This window comes from Oxyura jamaicensis, chromosome 3 (genome assembly GCF_011077185.1).
Source record: "Oxyura jamaicensis isolate SHBP4307 breed ruddy duck chromosome 3, BPBGC_Ojam_1.0, whole genome shotgun sequence".
In the NCBI taxonomy this organism is placed as follows: domain Eukaryota; kingdom Metazoa; phylum Chordata; class Aves; order Anseriformes; family Anatidae; genus Oxyura; species Oxyura jamaicensis.
In genome coordinates this window covers 71,293,619-71,316,076 of record NC_048895.1, presented here as the reverse complement: position 1 = coordinate 71,316,076, position 22,458 = coordinate 71,293,619, and the positions used below count along the sequence as shown (strand labels likewise).

Here is a 22,458-nt window from a genome sequence, read left to right as displayed (position 1 = left end):
ATTGAAGGTTTAAACTAAGTTCAGAAAAGTGAGGAAATGTTAATGAAAATTTCCCTTTATGCTTAAAGTGTTAGATGTGTCAGAAAAGCATGTAATGACCCAGAATATTGAAGCAAAATTAAGTATGGCTTGAAAGATTGAACCCTGAAATCCATTTTAGTTTCATTAAAAAGGTTGTTTAGCTTCCCTGTATAAACATTATATTTATTTGAATGGGGGGAATATAGAAAGCAGTTTTTTGTTTTGTTTTGTTTTACAAGCAGTTAAAAGTGAGTGTCAAATTAAGGGATTGATTCAACTTTACAGGATTTTTTGCAGTTTTTTATATCGTGCTACAGATTAAAATTATATATATATATATATTACATAATTTTGAAAATGTAGATGAGCATGGAACACCTGTACAATGCTGAGTGATTCCCAGAATGTACCATTATTTTAAAAAGGCAAGATTCTCATTCCCACATCTGTAACTGATGTGTAGAAAAAACAGCGGACAGAAAATTAAAAAATAGTTGTGCAGCTTCACTTTCTCCTTGCTTAATGCTGAGATTGTCAAATATCAGCCATATAACTAACCTATTTCATAGTGACATGTTCTTTATAGGCAAGCAAAATATTATTTAGGGGTAAAATCTAATTATATCATTCCCTTGATCTGAATGGAACTATGGAAAATAATTTTCAGGCCCCTTTTCTTCAGTCTCTATTTTATTTGGCTTAGTTTGCATTTGTCTGTGTTTAAAAAACAAAACAAAACATTTTTTTCCCACTTGACTATGACTTAGTTTTTGTAATGATAGATGAAATTATCTAATGGAACTTTCATATTTGTTGATTGAATATAGTACTACAAAACGCTTAAAGCTTATGAGTTTTTCTGTTTCTTGAATATTCACATACGTTGTAACTAAATTGCATTAACTCCTGCAGATGCAAGTTATATTGATTTATTTGGGTTGTTAACTGCACAATTGATATTTTTTTTCTATCAAAATGAGTATTAGAATTCCATAATTTTAATATTTTGAGTGGATCTATTGGTAATTCAGTATATTTTAACTTTATTTGCAGCTACTTGCTTCATACTTTTCAGCTAATTCCCTGCACATGAATTTAGGTCACGTTTAGCTTTGCATGTCCCTGTATTAATAAGGAAGCCTTTCCTGCTCTTTCTCCATCTAAAAACTTTGTACAAACTTTTTATTCCAAACAAAGCTGTAGTTTAACATGAAACTTAATTATTACCTTAAAATCTTAAGAATATCATCTGATTTGAGATGTTACTTGAAAAAAATATATAGAAAAGGAGACTTTGGGGTTATATAGGAACAAATACTTTTTGTTACTTTACAGTACTCGAGGGAAGATAACCTTCAAAAATGTGCTGCAGGATGAATGACGAATAATTTTTGTTGTTTTTAATTTTGATGAAATGGAGCAGAGACCTTTCAGTTTTTTTTTTTTTGTTTTTTTTTTTCCCTCTCCTGTTTCACTACAGCAGAGGGTTTAGAATTGTGGTAAATTTTGTTGCATTTTCTGTCATGATGGGAGTGGATATGGACCAGTCATTGCTGTTCCTTGAGTATGATGATTGTAAATTGAGAGCCTCCAGGTACACAGCATTAGAGGTGGATCCATGAATCTGCCTACACCCTTGGGCCCTTAGATATAATCTTTCTCCTCATGGTTCCATCTCCTTACACATTTTTGTGCCAACTGCTGTACCTCCTTGAATGTCATTCTAGTTCAGCTCCGAAGTACAGCCTCAGTAAGCATGGAGTTTATACAGGCAGTTTAAGTGGGTTTATACTGTGCCTTATCAGTATCACCTTACAAACAGAAGCAAATGTAAGAATAAGGATTACAAAGAAAAAAAAAAAATTAAATAGGCCAATCTTTTTGCTTTCCCTCTAAATTAACCAGGTGTTTGATTCCTCGGTGTAGAGATGCATTTTTTAACAATTTTACTACAGTTTTATTTTTGTATTTTTTAAATAATATTTGAGGGACTCAGATTAGGAGATTGATTACCTCATCAGTAGCACAACTGCCCACTCAAATGCATCTTGCACCTCTACTATACGTTGGAGAGTTCTAGTAAGTTTTTACATACACTTGTTCTTAATCCCAGCAATGCTTGATGTATTAGTTCTGTTATTGACAGAAAAATATTCCTTAACTGTCTCTCATTCTCAAGTAATATTTAGTAGGGCTCTGTAAAGAAGGCCTGCAGATTAATAGTTTCCTGGTGGACTTTTGGTCAATCTGATTATTAGCATTAAAGATGAGTTTCATTTTAGGTTAAGGTATTATTTTGGCTCGGTGATTGCTTGGCTTGATTCTATTCTTTTTGAAAGACAAACATAAATCTTACTCTGAAGATTGCATTATCATCTTGAGGGATTTATTGGCCGTCTTATTTTTGTTGTTGTGCAACCCATTCTTTATTTTGTTCTCTTGTTTTTATGCCTATTGAGATGCTCTGGAAAAAAAATGGCACTAATAATTATTTTTTATTTTTCTCTCCCTTCCTCTACCCCCTTCAAGTAGAAGACAATGTCAAAAATCTTTGTCTGGCTTGCACCAAGCTCTATCAAGCCTTGAATGAAGGAGATATGTTTCGGAAAAAATTTAAAAGAAGAAATGTGCTTCTGAAGACGTTATATAAACTTGTAGACATTGATTCAGATCCACTTTGCCTGAAGCTGGCAAAGATTTTTCTCTCTGTAAGTGTTTTAAAATGCTGTTTGATAAAATGTGAAGGTAGTTTAAAATTGTGAATTACTACTTGTATTTAACTTTGCATTTCATCATTCTAAAATATTTCTAAACTAGCAGTTCATTAATCACAGTTTCTTGCCATACAAATATTAGTCTTCCACTTATCCAGACTGGCAGCTATTGGAGCCTATTTTTTTGCAAGGAGATTGCATCTGGGGAAGGGACACGATACCATAGTTGGTATATGGTGGCTCATATATTGCTTATTAAAGTTAGGTGTGGAGATGGAACATATTTTTTAAACAATATCTTGACCTTATTAAACACATTTATCTGAAAATACCAAAAACTTTTTTTTTTTTTTTTTAACAAGGGTAAGTATAATTACCTCTTTCTTTGGAAAAGCTAGAATAGACAAAGAAATAGTTAAGTTTTACAAAGTCAGATAATGTTAGTGGCAGACCTAATGCTGAATTACACTTCTGAGGCTTTAGGTATCGCCTTGTAAGATATTTGTATAAGCAAGCAAGGGAAACATGGTCTAATTGAAACTGATGTTTAGGGGACATGAACATAAGCTGGAAAATTATATCCAAAGAGCAGTCACTGAAAGAATGTAACTGTACACTGTAGCATGAGATGTCTAAGGTAGTCTTTAGAGATCGACATTGGAGGCATGGAGATTGATTGTGAGCTAGTTCTGGATGCCTTCAAATAAGCTGTTTAAGACAGAACTAGCTATCTTTATTAAAAAATGGAAAGAAAAGGATGCCTCCAAAAGTACAGTCAACTGACTTCTTAAAGACACATGTATTAAGAATTAAATAAATAACCTTAATTTGTACTAAAACTACGGTGTAATATCAGATGTAATATAAAATAAGACTGAATTATTAGTAGAATTTGAAGTAGGTAAGTGGTCAAATTTATAGAAATGCATCTATGTGTATCTGTGATTTGAAAAGTGATTTTTTAATTCATCATTTTTGTTGCTGGCAATGTCAGTGTGGTGACAAGTCTTGTCTGATTCAAGCATGACACAGCAGATTTGTGCTTCTAAACGGGTTTATCCACTTTTCATTCGTGGTTAAGTGAGTCACCTGTTGCCATGATCTAAGGAGAGTTCCACGTTCCAGTAATTACATTAGTATAGTTGTACTTGAGAAATTTTATAGCAATATATCTCAATATATTTTTATGCAGTATGCCATTCTGTTTGACTTTTTTTTTTTTCTTAGATTTATGATTTATAGAATGGTTGTGTTTCTACAAGAAGCAGGAATCTGAAACTATTATTCAGTTTTAGCATCAATATTCTACATGGAAATCTCAGTGATGTTATATTTTTATGTGTGTAATATATAGATTAGAAGTTTATAATGATGAAAAAACCCTAGCAAAATCTATACTTACCTTTGACATAGGTTATATGCATTTATGAGTAATGTGCCCTTGCTTGAGCATACCCATTCCCATCAAAATTGGTGCCCTTTCATCCTTTATAGATCGCTTTTTCTCCCTTAGTAGCAGCATGCATTTATTTGATTATTCCAGACTGATTTTATGAAAGAATCTGATGGTGTCTTTTTTCCAAAGACACACATTGAAGAATCTTCATGATTTCAGGCATGTTGTTTACCTTTGGAATGAGTACATTTGAGAAAATTCTTAAAAATTCTCAGCTCAAGGATCCTTAAAAAAAAATGAATTTAGGCAAAATGTTCTTGTGTGTTCTGATTTAACACAATAAAAGAATGTTTTCCCTAATACTGCCAGTTAAAACTCTCAGTTAATTTGTTGCTTTTAAACCTACTGGTTCAGCTACAATTAAGTATATATAGGCTATCACTGGTGAAATGATACCACCTGGCATTGTGTTGTAGACATTTTAATAATTAGTGTGTGGAAGGATTCTTCTTTGAAGTGATTTAGCTTACTTTAATCTTCAGATATAATTATATATTCATATACGACATAGACGTTATATGGTACTTATTAAGAAAAGTTCCATTACAGTCATTTTTCCATGGAAACTTAAAAATCATGAACAGGAGAAGAAATTGCCCTTCAAATGCAGAGGAAAGGGAGAGACTTGTCATCAGAAATTTTAACACATTTTCCTTTCTCTCAGTGACCTTTAGTACATTTTAAGATACCATTTTTTGAACATTTGTGAATAACTTTCATTATGAAATATATTGTTATACTAGGTATCTTTGTTGTGTGGCCAGAGATGCTGAACCAGTGAATCCTGTACAAAATTTCTTTGTAAGAGTGAATTAGAGAAAAAAGATGTGCAGTCATATACTACCTGCAGAAAATACATAAAAAGGTGTATATCATCTGTTATTTCAAAGTCATTCAGCACAGTTTGCTAAAGAGAGCTTAAGCTAGCTAGGTTTCAATGTCCTTTAATTCTGCAAACTTTACAGTTTGACTCAGTATCCTGTCAGGGTTTTAGCTGGAATTTAAGTTTTACTGTGGGAATACAAATTTGTCATGACGTCTGAACTTATAAAATGTTATGATGTATTTTTGTACGTAGATTTTAGTTGTGAATCTTGTGTCTTTTTCTTTACAGATGAAAGTGGATGGAAAAAATCTTCTCAATGCCTGCAAGCTTGCATTTAAAATTTGCAAGAATGAAAAAAATGATTATATCATTCAAAATGATAAATTATTGGGTATGTATTCTCTTATTATATATAGCTTAGATGTTAAAGTTCAATAGTTAAATTGATCATCTTTCAAAAAACATTCTCAGAGTTAGTGTTAGTGTTAGACACGCACTAAAATTTGCTTATGGCATGAAACTAAGTTTCTTCTAGTCCAGTGTTGTGTTTGCCCACAGCTATAGATGATGTTATTTACAGGAGCATGGAAACCTAGCTGTTTTCTGTGGTCTGTTTCCCCTGTACTACCCCAGCATCCAAAATTGTTTCATCCTGTTCAGGACATTAGATGGTATACCCCTGTCTAATCATTTTTCATTTATGGATCTTTTGTCCATTAATTTGCCCAATTCCTTTCTGAACCTTCTGTCTCTACAATCTTACAGAGCAACAAGTTCTAGAAGTTCTCTGTCTGCTGTTTGAAACCTCCTTGTTACAGTATTGTGGGATTTGGGTTTCTACACTCAGCTTACCTTCCAGCTTTGTGATTTTTGTAAACCTCTGTCATATCACATCTCTACTTCAGACTGAGGCATCCCAGTCTTTTATCTTTCTTTTTGAAAGGATATTGCATCATTCTCTCAGTTGTTTTAGTAGCCCTTCTCTGTACCTTCTCTAGCTCCAGTAGATCCTTCTGAGATAGAACAAAACTACCAATAGAAATCAAGATGTTTCTGCACAAAGTCTTATGGAAGTGAGATAATGCTATCGGTGTCATTGGCCACCATCAAGAAGGATACTGAGAACGATCATTGGCTTTTTTAGTTGCTGCTGCACATTGAGCCAACAGTTTCAGAGAATTGTCAGCAACAGCTCTGTTTCCTGATTGTAACTGTTTGTTGTTTTTTTTTTTTTTGAATCCACAGAATATTTGTAAATATGAGAAATATGAAAAAAAAAAAGAGTGTATGAAATATAATCAATATCAGTTGATTATCATTCCTTTAGTTGAAACTTTTATTATGTTTTATTAAGGTAGGCCTAGATATGCACATTAAATAAATGTTTGCAATAAGTTAAAGTGTAAGTTTAGACCTACTTAAAGACATGAGAGCACTCGTGGTCTTAAAGCTTAGTATGTGAGTGTTGGAAGGAGTGAAGACCAGATAAGCCTTTCCAGCATTAAGATCAACAGGAAAGGACTCACAGAAAAGAGAACAACTGAGATCACTCAACAGATTTTGGATACTAAAAACTACAGTTTTGTAGAGATAAGAATCATAAAAAGTCTGGACAAGTTGGCTGTCTGTGCCTGTGTAAGCATTGGTTTTTGGGGTATTTTTTGTTCTCACTTCCATCTTCACTCACTTTTGTTTCTCTTGCTTTTCTTTCCCTGTATTTTAAAAACTAGAGGAGGAAATAATGTTTTTGATAGTTTCTGTTGTTGTTTCTTTTTTTTCATTATGTTTTGGATCTACCTTCTCCAGGCTGAAGACTTCAACCTTGTCCTACTCATAATCACTCAGATTTCTGTTTCTATCACTGGGTTATAGATTCAATTTCTTTTTCTTCCTCTGTCCCTGAAAACTATTTATGTGCAGCGGAGCATCTCCGGTAGAAGAAATATATTAACTGTTGATCCCAAAATAGACAATGACTGTTTAAGACCACATTTGACACTGAGTAGAGCAGTAATTTGGAGCTGATTTCTCACATTGTCACAAGCCAAGTGATTTAGCTGACCACTAGGCAGTTGGAGAGGGTGAGAGCCTAGGAAAGAGCTGGGAGGGTGTACTTCTATCCTTATTCATGGAAAGCGTCAGCTTGAGGTGAGACAGAGTGGTGGTTTCACACTGATGGCTAGCTAAGCTCCACCACACCTGTACAAAAGAACAGGGAGAGAAAATATGATGAAAAAATGCTCTTGGGTTGAAATAAGGACAGAGATATCACTTCCCAGTTTCTGTTATGGCCAAACAGACTCAGTGTAGGGGAGAATAATGTGATTTATTACCTATTGCTAATAACAGAGGAGAGCAGAGAAAAAGAATAGAGCAAACCAAAAACACCTTTCCCTCCACCCCCGCTTTTCTGCCTCCTGCCCCTAAGTGGCACAGGAGAATGGGAGCTGCAGTCACTCCCTAACACTTCGTCTCTGCTGCTCCTACACAGTCACTCTCTGCCCTATGGGGGCTGCCCACAGGCAGCAGCTCTTCAAGAACTGCTCCCACACAGCTCTGTACCACGGGGTCCATCTACCCCCCAGGAGCAAACTGCTCCAGCACGGGTCCCCCATGGGCAGCAGCTCCCCCCAGACCCCTGCTCCTGCGTGGGCGCCTCTCCACAGGCTGCAGCTCCAGCCCGGGGCCTGCTCCTGTGGGGGCTCTCCATGGGCTGCAGCCTCCTCCAGGCCACGTTCACCTGCTCCACCAGGGGCTCCTCCACGGGCTGCAGCGTGGAGATCTGCTCCATGTGGGACCCATGGGCTGCAGGGGGACAGCCTGCTCCACCAGGGGCCTCTCCACAGCCCACAGAGCAGCTGGAACACCTGCCCTCCTTCTGCTCTGACCTTGGGGTCTGAAGGGCTGGTTCTTACTTCTCACTCTCCCAGCTGCTGTTGTGCATCAGTTTTTTACTTTCTTAAATATCTTACCACAGATGAGCAACCAACATCGCCAGCTGGCTTAGCTCTAGTCAGCAGTGGGTACCAGTTCAAGCTGGCTGGAGCTGGCTCTTATCTTATAGACAGGGCAGCCCCTGGGCTCTTCTCACAGAGGCCACCCCTGCAGTCCCCCTATTACCAAAACAGACAGAAAAACTTTTGAAATCTCTTATCTTAAATTAGATGAGAAAACGTTTTCATTCAACTGGATGAAACATGGAAGCAGAAGTAAATGTAAATTTCAAGCAGTTACTAGAAATTCAAAAGTATAATGTTGGCCAGAATTACTTACTTAAAATATACCCACCAAATTCAGAATGTCTCAGTTTGAAAAGATACGCTAGGCTTGTTTTAACAAGTGTTAATTTTAACATTTCAGATATGACAGGGATGGCATAAAGCAAAAGTGTTACAGTAACTTTATCTACATAAAAAGTGAAGCTAAAAAGGCTGCAGATAGACTTCAAATGTGAGATGTGAACTACACATCTGTGCCTTTTAGTGAGATTTTAAGTCTTCAGCAATCAGTGAGAATAAAACACTTTTAATGTCTGAAGGCTAATACACAAAATTCCAGGCATACACACTTTTGCAAATCTTGAAGATTTTAATGATTACTACTGTGTGTTTACAACAGGTACCTGAAGCCTGACAAAACAAAAGTCAGGCCCATTCTGTTATTCATCAATTATTGTTCCTTGGTTTCGATCTAAATACACAAGTTTTCTAGCTCATTAGAAAAGTACTATAAAGAATTCAATTAGAGGTGGTTGTTTATTGTTTCTTTATATGGTAATCTCTCCAGTGACTGAATTATATCAAATAGAAAATGTTAATATGAGGCTTTCTGAATAATGATTTTCATTTTAGATTGTTTATTGGAGGTCCTGACAACTGAAGATCTACAAAAAAACAATGAAGCTCTCCTGTATTGCATGGGAGCTATAAAATTCATGTCTGGAAATGCAGTACTCCGTAATGAAATGGTCAGCAAAGGAGCTGTTGAAATGTTGCTGCAATTAATGAAGCAGATTAATAACATAAAAGAAAGTGACGCATATTTCTCCAACTTGGGCCACCTATTAGTCCAGGTTAGCATTTGCTTTTATTTCAAAAAGTAAACATTTCAAGGGGAAATTAAAAAAATAATTAGAAGAGATGAGCTATGCCTGTGTGCCACGGTGAGTTGTCCCTATATTTGAATAGACTTCTTTTTACAAAATTTATATGAAGTTGTTCAGGACCAAACTTTAATTATTCTAGGTATTATTAGCAGTTAATTTTAAAGGCTTCATAAATTCTGAAGTTATAAAAATATTCTTAGTTACCTAATAAAATGAATTTCTGGTTATTATTTTATGGTGCTTACAGTATTCTGGATCTTGTAATAAATAGGAAAAAAATGTGTTACTTGTCTAAATTCTGTAAACTGCAATAATAAATACAAACCAGCACTGCAAAATGAATGTTTAAGAAATTGCATTGGAAAATATATCTCCATTAATTTTACGAAGTACTTTTTGAAGAATTTAAGGAAAGGGGCGACAGTATAAAAAACGATAGTAGAGTAGCTTTTTGAAGGCAGGAGGCTCAAAACTTTTTCACCTTGGTGAGTGATGGCTATAAAAAGTAGTCCTTTGCCCTAAAGCTGTTTAAACCATAGTGTTTTAGAACAAAATGTGTGTGTAAGTACATCTGAAGTTATGCATAGGTGGTGGTGTTTTGTATTTGTTGAGGATTTACCAAGTAGATTTGTCAATTACTGATGTAAAGATTAGTCAGTGGTGTAATTGTAAGCTTCTGGGCTCTTCACAGGAAAATGAATTGGATGGTTTTCTGAAGCAGTGATTATACTAAATGGCAGATTTCTCTGCCATTTACTAACTTACAAACAAGGGATTTGATACTTGAAATTCTATGTGAAAACAAATAGCTTACATCACTGTGTTGCTCTTATTGATTTTTGTTTATTTTAGTGGAGCTGTGAGGTATGTCTCTCCAGAACAGTGTGTATAATCTTACACAAACATAGCCTGGGAGACTTTGCAAATGGCAAACTAATAAAACAAATGAATCAGAGTATATTCAGCTGTTTGACCTGTTGTCTGAGCTTCCATGCAACTTTGCAGGAATACCTTTTCTTCCATATTTGTGCGTGGATAAATTTGGGTTTTAATTCAAATGTTTAATTTGCAAATATATGAAAGGAAGCTGTAATATTTTACATTTTTGTTTTGGTCATTATAATCTATGCCATTTTTCAGTATGATTGGAAGTGTAACAAAAGGTGTCTTTTGTACAGTTTGGATACACTAGCTGTTTCTAGGAAGGCCTCAGTTATTTTTTGGAAAGTCAATACTGACAACTGTCTCACTGAGGTTGCTGTTTTACTTGTTTGTATTTCTTCTGTAGTAGCACAGACGCTAAAATGTAGTGATTCCTGCTGCTATGGAATTTCTGTGTGACTTTTTCATGCCATTTCCTTTAGCAAATCTCCATTAATGTGAACCATTTCTTCTTTATAAGTTAACTGTTCAGTCATCATAAACAAATGCAGGACTATCTCTGTCTTCAGGGATACAGCATCAAATACCATTTCCTTAAAAGTTCACATCTTCAGAATACAGAAAGTTTTTGTGCCATACTTAAACTTGTAGCTAAAGATTAAATATGCAGTGATGTACAGGAAAAAAAAAAAGAATAAATACAAGTTTTCAGGAATAGAGGGCAAATTACACTGGAGGAGAAAAACACCTTAGGTATTCACAGTGATCTCTGAGGGTGGCTCTACTGGCTCTAAATCCTGATAACTCAAATGTTTCAGTTAAGTGGAACTGACCCTTCATTTTTTAACTGTATAATTGCACAATCACCAGGTGGCAGTGTTATACATAATCTTGCCAGGCTGTATTTTGTTGGAATAAACTTTCCCTCTGATGTCTTCATTATTGACAAAATATGTTACACAGAAGTTTCACAATAGAAGAATAAAAATGTTTGTAATGATATGCATTTTTCCTTAATAGAGGACATGGAATCAAGGTAATCTTTGACTCATTTTATGTTACTGCATCTAGTATTCTGATCATATTTCTATGAATTACAGGAATGCTTATTCAAAAATCAAGGCATTTAAAGTTTCACTGACAAGACTTAACAAGTACTCCATATTCCGTAATTGAAAAGCACTTAAATGTCTTCCCCTTTAAAAACAGCAATTATCTGCTGTTAAATTTTCTGTTTTTGTGAATTTCATCTTTCACATGGCAACTTAAGGATTAGGGGTGGTGGAAATTGCTAGAGCCAGTTGTTAGGCATTTCTCCACGAATCATGTTGTCTGAAGAAATTAAGTGCAGCTCTTGAATTCATCTGGTGGCTGGCTGGCTTCTGTTATTTTGTAATTTGGAGTCTTGACATTTCGCTTATGTACTGTTCTTTTTTTTTTTTTTTTTTTTTTTTTTTTATTAACAGTACCATTTTCTATACGGGTTTCATTTCTGTCTAGCCTTTGCTGTTTTTTGTAAGATAGTTCTGTAGTACTGATGATGACGAACTGAGATTCCCTGATAAAGTACTAGAGGAAATGCAAGTCAATTTTTAGTAACTTTGCACATACGCTTACCGTTGTACTCTGCAAATATTTCTGTAATTTCTAAGCCATGCAGAGATTGTATGATACTGGGCACTTACAGTAAAATTCTTGATAATTTAAGTGCATCAATAAAGGTTTTCGGATTTGTAAAATGCACAGCGGCAGCATAAGAACTTATTTTCTATCATAAAAAAAAAATGAGCGAGGAAATGTGCTGGGTAAGTCATACTACCCTATGAAAACAAGGTGTTCCATAGGCAGTAAATCTGAAGCTATCTGATTTGAAATGGTTAGGGAACTTCTGGGGGCTCTTATAACAAGTGGTTTCTGAACATTTCCAACCGAATATTTCTGGATGTTTGTAGGATGTAAGGAATACTCTATTTGGGGAGTGGTGATAAAATGAAATTTTATCATTTAAATAACAAAATAGAAGGCTTACTCCATTCGAAGCTAGAGATGAGATGGGGAGTAAATGAAGAAATGTAAGAAAGTGGTTCTTGATAGCATGAGCTGAGACAGTAAAACTCACAATTAGTGCTGCTATGGTAGACCTGGTGGAGAAAAAGCCACTGGTAGATGTCCAGCAGAACTGAAACAAAGTGGATATTTTGTAAAGACTTCTCAGGTTAGGTTGAGAGAGTGAATCACACAGCTCTCCTATAATGTGGTTCCATTTCTAAGTGTTCTGGATTCCTCTAATATTTTTGCTTTGCAAAAGACTTTCAGCCTTGGTCTGAATTGCTGTAGATTTTTTTTTAATTATTTTTTAGTATTAATTCATTTCCTGAGGTAGTTTTTCACTTCAGCATTACAAATCTAGAGATTCAAAAACTCCTCCTTAACAGAAATAGCTACAGAAATGCAAACTCCTTTGTGGAGTTTGCATTTTGAAAGTTGATTTTCTCTTGTGTTAATAAAAATAAATGACCTACAGTGTTTAAACGGAGTTAAGCATTTAAGCATTCTTTAAGCATTGATCACTGAATTTTATTACATGCCTGAGCTAGCAGTACTTCCAACTCTCTTGGCTCAACATCAGCTACTTTTAGCAGCCCTCGAGCTCCTTCTTGCTTTCTGTGCCATGCATATGTTTGGTTGCTGCTGCACAGCAGCAGAGCACTGAGGAAGCTATTGGTAGTTAGAAACAACTTTCTCTTTGCAGAAGTTTGTTTTGTCTACCTGACTGCAGTTTTTCTAAAAACTTGTAGTATCTGAAGACATGTAAATTTTTGTCAAATTTGCTGAAATTAACAGCAAAGCTGTTGGAGGATGGACAGAATTGCTGTTGTGCTTAGTGACCTATGAGCAAAAGCTGCTCAAAGGCGAGAACTCAACCTGCTCTTTGACAGATTTTTCCTTCAAAATGATCAATTGCATATTACTGGGCAATCAGTACAACTCAGTGATGTAACACTTCATTTCTCGAGTTTCATGTGGTTACAAACCACTTGAACAAATAGTCTTCATGCCTTACCAAAGTACATTTAAACCCATATGGAATTTTAATACTTTGCTCTTAAAATAAGGAAAATTTGAAGAATTCCCCTATTCACTTTAAATCAAATGATCTCACATTAATTTTATAGTTTCTGGTTTAGATTAAAAGTTAACTTACGTGTTATTGCCTGTCTGACCTTGGTATATAACTACCCTTATCTAGGGAGAGAACCAGAGCATTTCAAAATACGCAGTAGCTGATTCATTGTGCATATTTACAAGTGATAGATTATTTTATGCCTTAAGCTCCTTGAAATATATGAAAATATTTTGGTTTCTCCAAAATAAACTTGGGCTTCAACTTTTAATTTATATACTAATTGAATGCCAGATTTCTCTTGACCTTGATGAAAATTTGTTAATCAAAAAAAAAATAAATTGTATTGAGTTTTATATCAATTCATCTTCATTTGTCACTCACGGTTATCAAAATATGTATTGGATGTCAGTACTAATTAACAAGACTTAAATGTAAATTTACAAAACCATATGTTATTTGGCATATCACTTTAACTGTCCCCACAGCATTTCATTTCACTGAATTTCCAGTTAACATGTGGTCATATCCATGCATGGGAAAGAACATGTTTTCCTCAAAGGAAGAGGGTACCTGCAGGCAACGACCAGTATCAATCCTTCATTTTCAAGCACTTATTTTAATATACATGCTTTTGTTACTTACACACTTCCTGTTATGATTTATTGGCAAATACGTACCTGCAGAATATTAACAGGATATTCAGTCTGCCTTAGACATTACAAATGAGACTCGAGCTTTATGAAACTTTCAAAACAGTATGGATTCTGTAGTAAACAGCTACGATTAATGACTCTTTAAATATTCTATGTGCAGCTGACAGCGACTTTGCGAAACTTGGCTGACTTAGCTCAGGCAAGATGCCAACTCATTTGCAGTGGTGCAGTCTCTGAGCTCTGTGTGGCGCTAGAGCAACGTGTGAACGATAAGGATGTGTGCACCTACATTGTCAGGATTTTCAGGTAAGTTTGGAAAACAATTCTGCCTATTTCTGCTTGCAGTCAAGTCAGTATTACTGCTTCAAGTGACCTCAAAGAGGGCAGGATCAGGTACTAAAACTGGAAGGTTTATTTTCATTTAATTAGATTGGTTTTGAAAAGGTCTGCATAGTTTTTAATGATCTTATATGATAATAATGTCTTTATTTGTACTGATAGAATATCATCCATACAAACTTGTATTCGTTGTCCCAGGTAAAAATATTTTCTTGTATTGTGTCATGCTCCATTCACACAGATTCAGATTTTTTAAAGTACCATTTCAAACATGTTAGAACTGCTTAAATGATTCATGATTAAGTTAAATTGTTTAAATTAATTGATGATTAAATTAATTATTAATCCTATTTAGGATGAATCCTATTTTAGGCCATGATTTTGAAAAGTGCAGGAAATTACACAACCTTAAATTATATAGGGGACTGTATTGTAAAATACAGTAAAAAACAATGATCCATGCTCATTGTTTTGAACTGTTACAGCCTGTTTGAGGACATTAATCTGTGGGATCAGGGCTTGAGTGTGCAGATGGAAGCACTGAAAGAATCTGTTTTATGGGCAGCTTGGTGGCTGGTTCCCAAGATGTGCTTAGTAGAGGGAGATCAGTATGAGTGAATCACCCCAAAAGATTCTTTTGTAGTCTGAATAGTTTCTCAGTTGAAAAGCTTCCAGTTACCAAGCACAAGCTTGCAATACCCAGTGCTAAATGGACTTACAAACAATTTGAGGATTTTATAGAAGTTGTGAAATTAATTGTTGGCAATTTCAGGAGAAGTTGGATTATAAACACAATTTATGAATGCCATTCTGGGTGAAGTGTTTGCTGTTGCTGCTTTGTTACTGTCATGAGTCATGTTGCCTGTGGCTCCACATTCATTGAGAAGCCATCCTGGTATGGACTTTTCCCCTTACTCAGCCCCTCCAAATTATCCATCACATTCTCCTTGATAGATGAGATTGGTTTGCACTTTGAAGAGCAGCTACATAAGGATCTGTCATTCCTCCCTTTCCACAGTCAAGAACAGGCAAAGTCTTCTCCTTTGCCATGTGTGCTCTTTGTAAAACATGTGAATTGTTCTTCAGTTCCATGCCACCTTTACTGAATCTGTGTCTCTAATTTTACTTCTAAAAACGAGTCAAATTCTAGCAGTGATCACAGCACTTGGAGCATATTTACCTCTAAGAAGAGAGCATTTTTTACTTGGTAAAATGCCATGGAAAGTGTGGCTAGTTAGGTAATGTTTTTGTAATTGCACTGTAATTCTGACAAGGACATCTACTTGATCTAGAATTCAACATGGAGAAAAAGTAATCTGTCTTATTTAAAATTTCCTGCTGCTTCAGATTTTTTCTTACGTTCAGTGATCTGCACACTCTGAGGATACAAATTAGCCATAAAATCAATTTAATTAGCTTCTTGGAAATTGCAGTCACAGGAAAAAAAAAAAAAAAAGGGAAAAAAAAAGCTCTATACAGCATGGAACACAGATTTGAATTTTATTCTGTCTTCTAGCAATATGGAATAATTAGTGTTTTTCAGTAACTTTTAGGTGGCTTTTCCTTAGAGAATATGTTCAAATCTATTCAGATTCTTCATTTCTTTGAGTTTGTATGTCTTGCTGTAATTGGACTTCAACATGGGTATTTGCTGGTTTTGACTACATGGGAACATAACAGTAGCTTTGGAAGTATTTCTAGTATGACCAAAGCATGTCCAATTCTCTTTTTTGTAATGATAAAGATGAGCAGTGGAGGACTGGAGCAGCTGTTAGGGAAAATGCAGAGGTAATATTGTGACTGCAAGGTTTGTTCTCCGTGTTTGTTGGTGAGAGAGATGTTCTGTTACTGCTGACACTGGGCTCCATTAGGCTTGTGTTAGGAAGAGAGTCTTTATTCCTCTTAGTCTGACTTTCCACGTCACCTTAAACTTATGGTTCTTCCATTTAATACTAAAAAGTGCTGCTGATAGCATATTGTGTCAAAATGGCAGGCAGGTTGTGAGGCTCATTATTTTTAATAATTCACCATCATATGTGACTGTGTGTGCCTTTATTAGAAGTCAAAGTATTGGCATTCATTTCACTTGTTGGAAAACAAGGCTCTAAAAGGCAAAAGCAGAGTGATTTTTATTTTTACTTTTTTAATCTTTTAAAAATGCATTTATTCATTTATATTTTATTTTTGTACTTTTGTAGCAAACTTTCTTCCTATGATGACTTCTGTGCAGCTTTAGCAGACTGCTCCAGATGTTACGTCTTATTTTTAGCCCTACTAAGCAAACACCAGAAGCAGCAGGTCAGTTTTTTCATCTCTTGATTTTTATATATTAATCCTCTGATGTGTCTGTGCATTATTGTGTGTAAGCCTGTTTTCTGTGACCTACTTTTACACATTTTCCAAATAAAATTTTTAAAGGATTGACAGCATTTTAAGTAATAAATAATTGAAATGAAATCACTTAGATTAAAAATTCAAAACAATACAGAAGACAAACAGTTGATTAACTTGCCTATTGGCTGCATGTGTCCTTTGAGTACTTAATTGTTTTTCTTAGTTTTTAAAAATACTTTTTAAAGTAAATAGTTTATTTTAAAATTTAATAGTAGGAAATTGTAGGGATTTCTCCTGCCTTCCTCCCCTGCAGAAGAAGTGTGAATTTTCCAGAGCTAAACAATTTGAAAGCAGAGGAAAACTTGTTCCTTATTAACTGCATAAGGTATCAGAATATCTCTCTTCTACCAGAGAAAACCATATGCCTATAAGACCTCATTTGGAACATGCACCTAGAAATAAGTGTTTAGAGTTTGTCAAAATGCCTCATATTGCTAGCTAAAATTATATAGTGAGTATGCTTGTTGCCAACTTCATTAGAACTTCAAGGATCAGGTGTTGCTGTATTGTCTTGCTGTGTCATAGTGATCTTTATTATGTTTACTGGAGTACTAGGCTCTGGGATTTTGGTGCAGAATGTCAGTTTTAAAAATTGCCATGTTGGTAGCAGCAGAATGCCACAGGTGTGGCAAATTACTCACTTGCCAGGTAAGATTTAAGGAGAAAATAATTTTTATCTAAAGCATAAACGTTTCAAAGGTGGAATGAGGTTTCAGAACAATGAGCATTATGTTTATTTTTAAAAGTGAGGAACTTTCTTAACCGCTCCAGCATCTAAACTAGCTTAGCACATTTAGTTAGCCTGTACAATTTATAACAGGTTCAGTAACTCCTGGTGAATTGTTGGAAGGAGGCCTTTTGTGCTGCTATTGTTAAAGGCAGTTAATGAAGGTAACAATATCAGCTATGCTGAACAATCAATTCCTTCTCTTGCCAAATACAAAAATAATTTATCCCTTTCCTGTTTACCTGCCTTCCTGTTTTCTGTGATAGTACGTGTGGAGGAGGGAGAGAGGTTAAGGGACTTCCATTTTTATAAATGTCTGTTGGTTAACATTTCAGCAGCAGACCTGAGTATTTCTAGCTTCAGGCTACTCTTGCATTGTAGTCTTTGATGACACTCAGTAAAATGCTATGTAAACAATACGAGAAATATTGAAAGCATGGTATTTCACTAGATTTATAGCTGTTTTTCCTTGTGAGCACTGTATTAAAATCTCAACAAATGATGGGACTGGGAGTAAGGAGCTTAAAGTGAGTAACATCTTCCTTTTAATCTTCATCTCTAATTTTAACAGGAACTTGTATAGGCTCCTGGTATAATAGCTTCGTGTCATGATGAATTCTAGGCTCATATATATAAATTCAAATTGTTTTCAAGTAATGTTCAGAAGTTAGCTTCTCATGTCTGCTTTCTTAAGTGGTTCCGAAACATACCTTTCTTCACTAAATAGCGTTGATTTTTATGTTAAACTGTCTATCAAAACACAAATTAGTAAAGAAATAGCTTGTATATTAAACCAACTTAGTTATTATATTATGATGATTACATATACAGGCTCTTCAGAATAGTTATTTCTTACTGCACTTTTTAAAGAAACAAGCAACTGTCATTTGTCAGCTTAGTGAAGCCTGGCACAATCAAGAAGAGGAACAAGGATAATGTAATGCACCATTTTTTCTGTACTGTATAATAAACACTTGAGCTGTGAGAAGGGGGAGTGTTTTTCCTGGGATACAGTTGGCACTGCTAATCATTCTTTCAAAATGCTGACAGCTAGTGAGTTACAGAGTGAGTTGGTATCTTCTGAAAAGAAAACAACTAACAGCAGTGTGGGTCAAATTGTTTGCTGTGGGAAGAAGTAAGGAGGAGGATAAATCAGTATTATTAACTCAAACCATTCAAAATCCTCAGGACTGAGAACTGATATGTTAAGAAGGAGGAAGTGTGTGTGTGTTTTTGAATTTTAAGGTTGTAAAGTTCCAGTTTTTTTCTACTGGCAATCATGACAGCTAGAAACATACTGGGAAAAATCAAATAACCAACAGTCAGAGTCAGACTTTCTCAAATGTTTCCATATCTGTGACTTTAAAAATAAGCATTAAACACTGTGAAAATAAAAATGTGAGTACTGGAAATGGGACTAATGACTTGCTCCCATACCACACACTGAATTCCACATCTGCCACCCAAATAGTCTCTGTTCTTCTCACCACACTGCAGTTTCAGCTTTTTTTTTTTTTTTTTTTTTCCTCTCAGCTAATGTTCTCTCTTGGGTAAAAGAGTCAGAAAGAATGAAAAAGAAGTAATTTAACTCTGTGAGAAAGACTTTGAAACTGAGTTGACGAGACTTGCTTAATTCCATGTTTCGGAATCTTAGGTAAGGAGGGGTGTACAGAGGATTGGAAAAGATGGATCTGCAAGGTAGGACTCAAATTCAGCAGTGCTTTTCAATGCATCTGAAGTACAAGTTCTGCTGGACTTCACTCGTGGTTGGTTTTGGAGCTTGCTTGTGTGAAGTAACAAAAAAGCCCCTGGTGGCTGCCAGTTGCCATCAATTGTTCCTGTAGAGCCTCTGTCTTTTAGGGTGAGCTTTGCATGCTTCTATTTCTACTCAACTTTATAGTCTGGTGTATTGCCCATCTCCAAAAATCTTTGAACAAGGTGCTGCTGTTCCTCTTCCCCAGATCAGTATCTTTTCAGATAAGCTTTTCAGATAAGCCATGTAAAGGATGATGTTCTCAGGCTGTGGTTAATGTTACAAGCCATGAGGAAGCTATGCTTTTAGAATAGGGAGATTGTCTAAATAGGGCAGAAGCTTCTGTCAGTAGGTCAGGCACTGCCTCAGCTTAGGTATCCTTTTGAGGCCCTTCTGGCATCTGTATAATCTTTCATCAGCGTACAGTTAAGAGTCTGTTTTCAATCTGAAGGGCACAAACACAGAGTCTGATACTAAAATTTGCATAGAAGAGATCTTGTTCCTGTTGTACCGAAGAGTCTCTTTATACTTCAGTTTAGCCTAGTCTTTTTAATTAGAAAACATTTGGTAAGCATCTGACATCACTGGATGTGGCAATTGTGTCTGCTGAGCAAAAAATAATTACACTGGGTCACAATAAATGTTCATCCAGCCTAGTATCAATAGGTGAAAATCAGATGGCTAGAGAACAACAAAAACAGAGCAAGGCTATATGATACTTCCTATGTAAACTTGCCAAACCCCTAGCTCTTTCCAGGTTGGAGACTTCCTCAGCCAGATGGGGTTCTCTGTGTATGAAACAAAACTCAATGGACTTCTTCCCCATGAAATCCTAGTCTCCCCTGTAGAAGTTAGTATGGAGCTATTTGCCCCATAAAAACTTCTAAAATACTAAATATCTGTTGACAAGGAGTAGCAACTAACCAATGCACTAATCATTTCTCTTGCTTCTTTTGAATTTGGCCTTTACTATCAATATTTGATACCCTCTGGTTCTCGAATTCAATAGTTGGGGAATATTTAATCACTAGTCTTTCATTTCACACTACTGTTAACTTCCTAGATCTTTATCATATAGCCTTCAAGTTCCTTCTTTTCCAGGCTGAAGAGACCTTGCTTACTTAAGAGTCCTTGCTTGCTTAGTAATTTCTGATATTCCACACCATTACGTGTCCGTATTGCTTTGCTGAGAACTTTTTACAATCCTGTAAAAAGTTATTTTTTGAGATGAGGGGACCCAAATGAGGCCGTTAAGATGCGGCTAGATCATAGATTTTCACACTTGCATAAGTTTGTTTCCCAGTGATTCTAAATATCTGACTTGCTGTTTTGACGTCCTGTGAGCAATACAACCCCAAGAGGAATCTGTCACTAACCCCAAAATCTCTCTCCAAGTGGTTATGGCTGGTTTAAAGGTTGTAATTTTGTATGTAAAAGTATGACTGTTCTGTTTTGTTATACACACATCATTTCATGTTTGTCTGCATTTAAATTTCATTATATTTTATTACCAGATGACTACAAATCCTTCTGCTTTTCAGTCAGCCTTTATCTTTTATACTTTGAATATCCTAGTGTCATCAACAAGGTGTTGTATCATTGTTGTCACCCACTTTTCCATGTTTATGGACATGTTGAACACAACCGGCCCCATCACAGAAACGTAGGGAACTTACTTGGTCATACTCTGCCCTTGCAGGAAACCATAATTTACCATTTTCCAACATTTAAGCATTTACTTCTCCCATACTTAATTTCACTCAAATTTTGTTGAGTGACCTTATCAAAAGTTTCCTGGAAAGGCATATAGGTTATATCAGATGGGTCTCCTTCATGTCTCTTGATCCCTTCAAAGAACTCAAGAATTGGGTGTCAGGATTTAGGAATCTTAAAGTTGATTGCATTTATTCAACTACCCATAAATTTTACTGTTCTTTTTTTATGGTTTCTTCAAATTTGTCTGGTACAGACACCAGACTTGACTCTCACTCTGATCCTTCTCTAGAAAATAGATTTCATTTTTGTTACTCTGTCCTTAGACGTCAAGCCAGTTTTGAATGAGAGGTTGCCATTCACTGTTTGTAATTAAGCTATTTAATTAATGAGTACTTTTAGAACTCTTGGGTGATTTTCTGTTCCTGGTGATTTGTTACTGTTTGTTTTGTCAGCTTGTTCTCTAAAATTGCTTGTGATCACTTCAGTTTTTGACAGATCTTCTGAGTCTTCCTCAGAGAAGACTACAGCATTGAAATCTCCCTAGTTTCTTTCATAGTGGGCATGAATGAATGCAAGGAACTCATTTAGCTTCTCTGCAGTGACAATTTCTTCTTGAATGTTCCTGTTTTATTCTGATCATCAGTTAATTTGACAGATTCTGGCAAATGTTCTGGTCCTGATATATATTAAAAGATTTGTTATTATTTTTGTATCTCTTGCGTCAGCCAGTAAATTGCACTAATTTACAATTATAATTTGTGTGCTGCTTTACCTGTTTGATTTAACAATCACTTTGTCACAATTTACTCTATTAAATGAAGAATAGACTGAAGCTGCTTTGTCATCCTTTCTAAGGAGATGTCTGCATTTATTGGGTTCAGTGTGCCTGGAGCTGCCCGACTTCCTTCCCAAGTGCGTCTACCAAGTAGCAGGTCCCAAATTAGTTTTGTGAGCAAGCAGACTTCTGTTTGTGAGAGTTTTTCTTGTCTCAGAACAAATTTCTACTTTATTTCTAGCATTATTTATTAGGCAAAGGATCATCTGCATGCACTGACTGGACTTCCTGGATGTTTTTGTTGTTGTTGTTGTCTTATGGACAATTTTGTGATGAGCTCCCGGGAACCCAGTATCTGTTTCAGTCAGTCAGTCACATAAAGTATGTCATCTAATAGCCTACCACAACCACAGGCTCTTAACAAGGGTCCAGTGCTGCAGCTATGTTTAGTTCCAATTTGCATGTTTGCCTCTGAGATGCTCTGAGAGTGCTCTGAGAGTATTATTGGAACTCTGCTCAGTGGCATCATCGTCTTATGAGATACTGAAGATTTATTTTTGATCTATTCTTAATTATTTCTATTTTTTTAGAGATGGCAAGTGTTTGTGTTTTTGTGGCCATAGCTTTGTCTCTAAAGAAATGGTAATCAGTGCTGACAAAAGTGTTCGTTGTGCTTCTGTTACTCACTTTTCCTCTCTGTGCCACTCCTCGTTTGGCTTGAGGACAGCTGTTTGTGTGACTGCATGATGCAACAGGTCATAGAACTGACCCAGCTTCCAATAGCCCTAAAAATGAAGGGGGGAAAAAAGCAATCCTTTGCTGGGTTATGACCTTCATCACTTCCCAGTCTAGTTTGTTGAACAGCCACAAATAGTTTCTCACTCACAAATACTGAGGAAACAACATGAGGCAGGAGCCGAACTGTGAATAGAAAGTAGTGAGTGCTGTTTGTGCCACCACTTCTGCTGAA

At 35.7% G+C, this 22,458-nt stretch overlaps 1 protein-coding gene across 8 annotated transcripts in view; it reads left to right on the top strand.

The window, feature by feature from the left end:
* ARMC2 (armadillo repeat containing 2) overlaps window positions 1-22,458 on the top strand; it is a 67,071-nt gene that overhangs the window by 27,420 nt on the left and 17,193 nt on the right. For 5 of the 8 annotated variants that reach the window (XM_035321693.1, XM_035321694.1, XM_035321689.1 and 2 more), the window contains 5 exons: window positions 2,551-2,729; window positions 5,306-5,408; window positions 8,869-9,089; window positions 13,945-14,090; window positions 16,322-16,421. In XM_035321693.1, the coding sequence (XP_035177584.1) occupies window positions 2,551-2,729; window positions 5,306-5,408; window positions 8,869-9,089; window positions 13,945-14,090; window positions 16,322-16,421 (749 nt within the window). Of the gene's footprint in view, window positions 1-2,550; window positions 2,730-5,305; window positions 5,409-8,868; window positions 9,090-13,944; window positions 14,091-16,182; window positions 16,422-22,458 lie in introns of all 8 variants that reach the window. The other 3 variants (XM_035321695.1, XM_035321692.1, XM_035321696.1) reach the window with 2 other exon arrangements.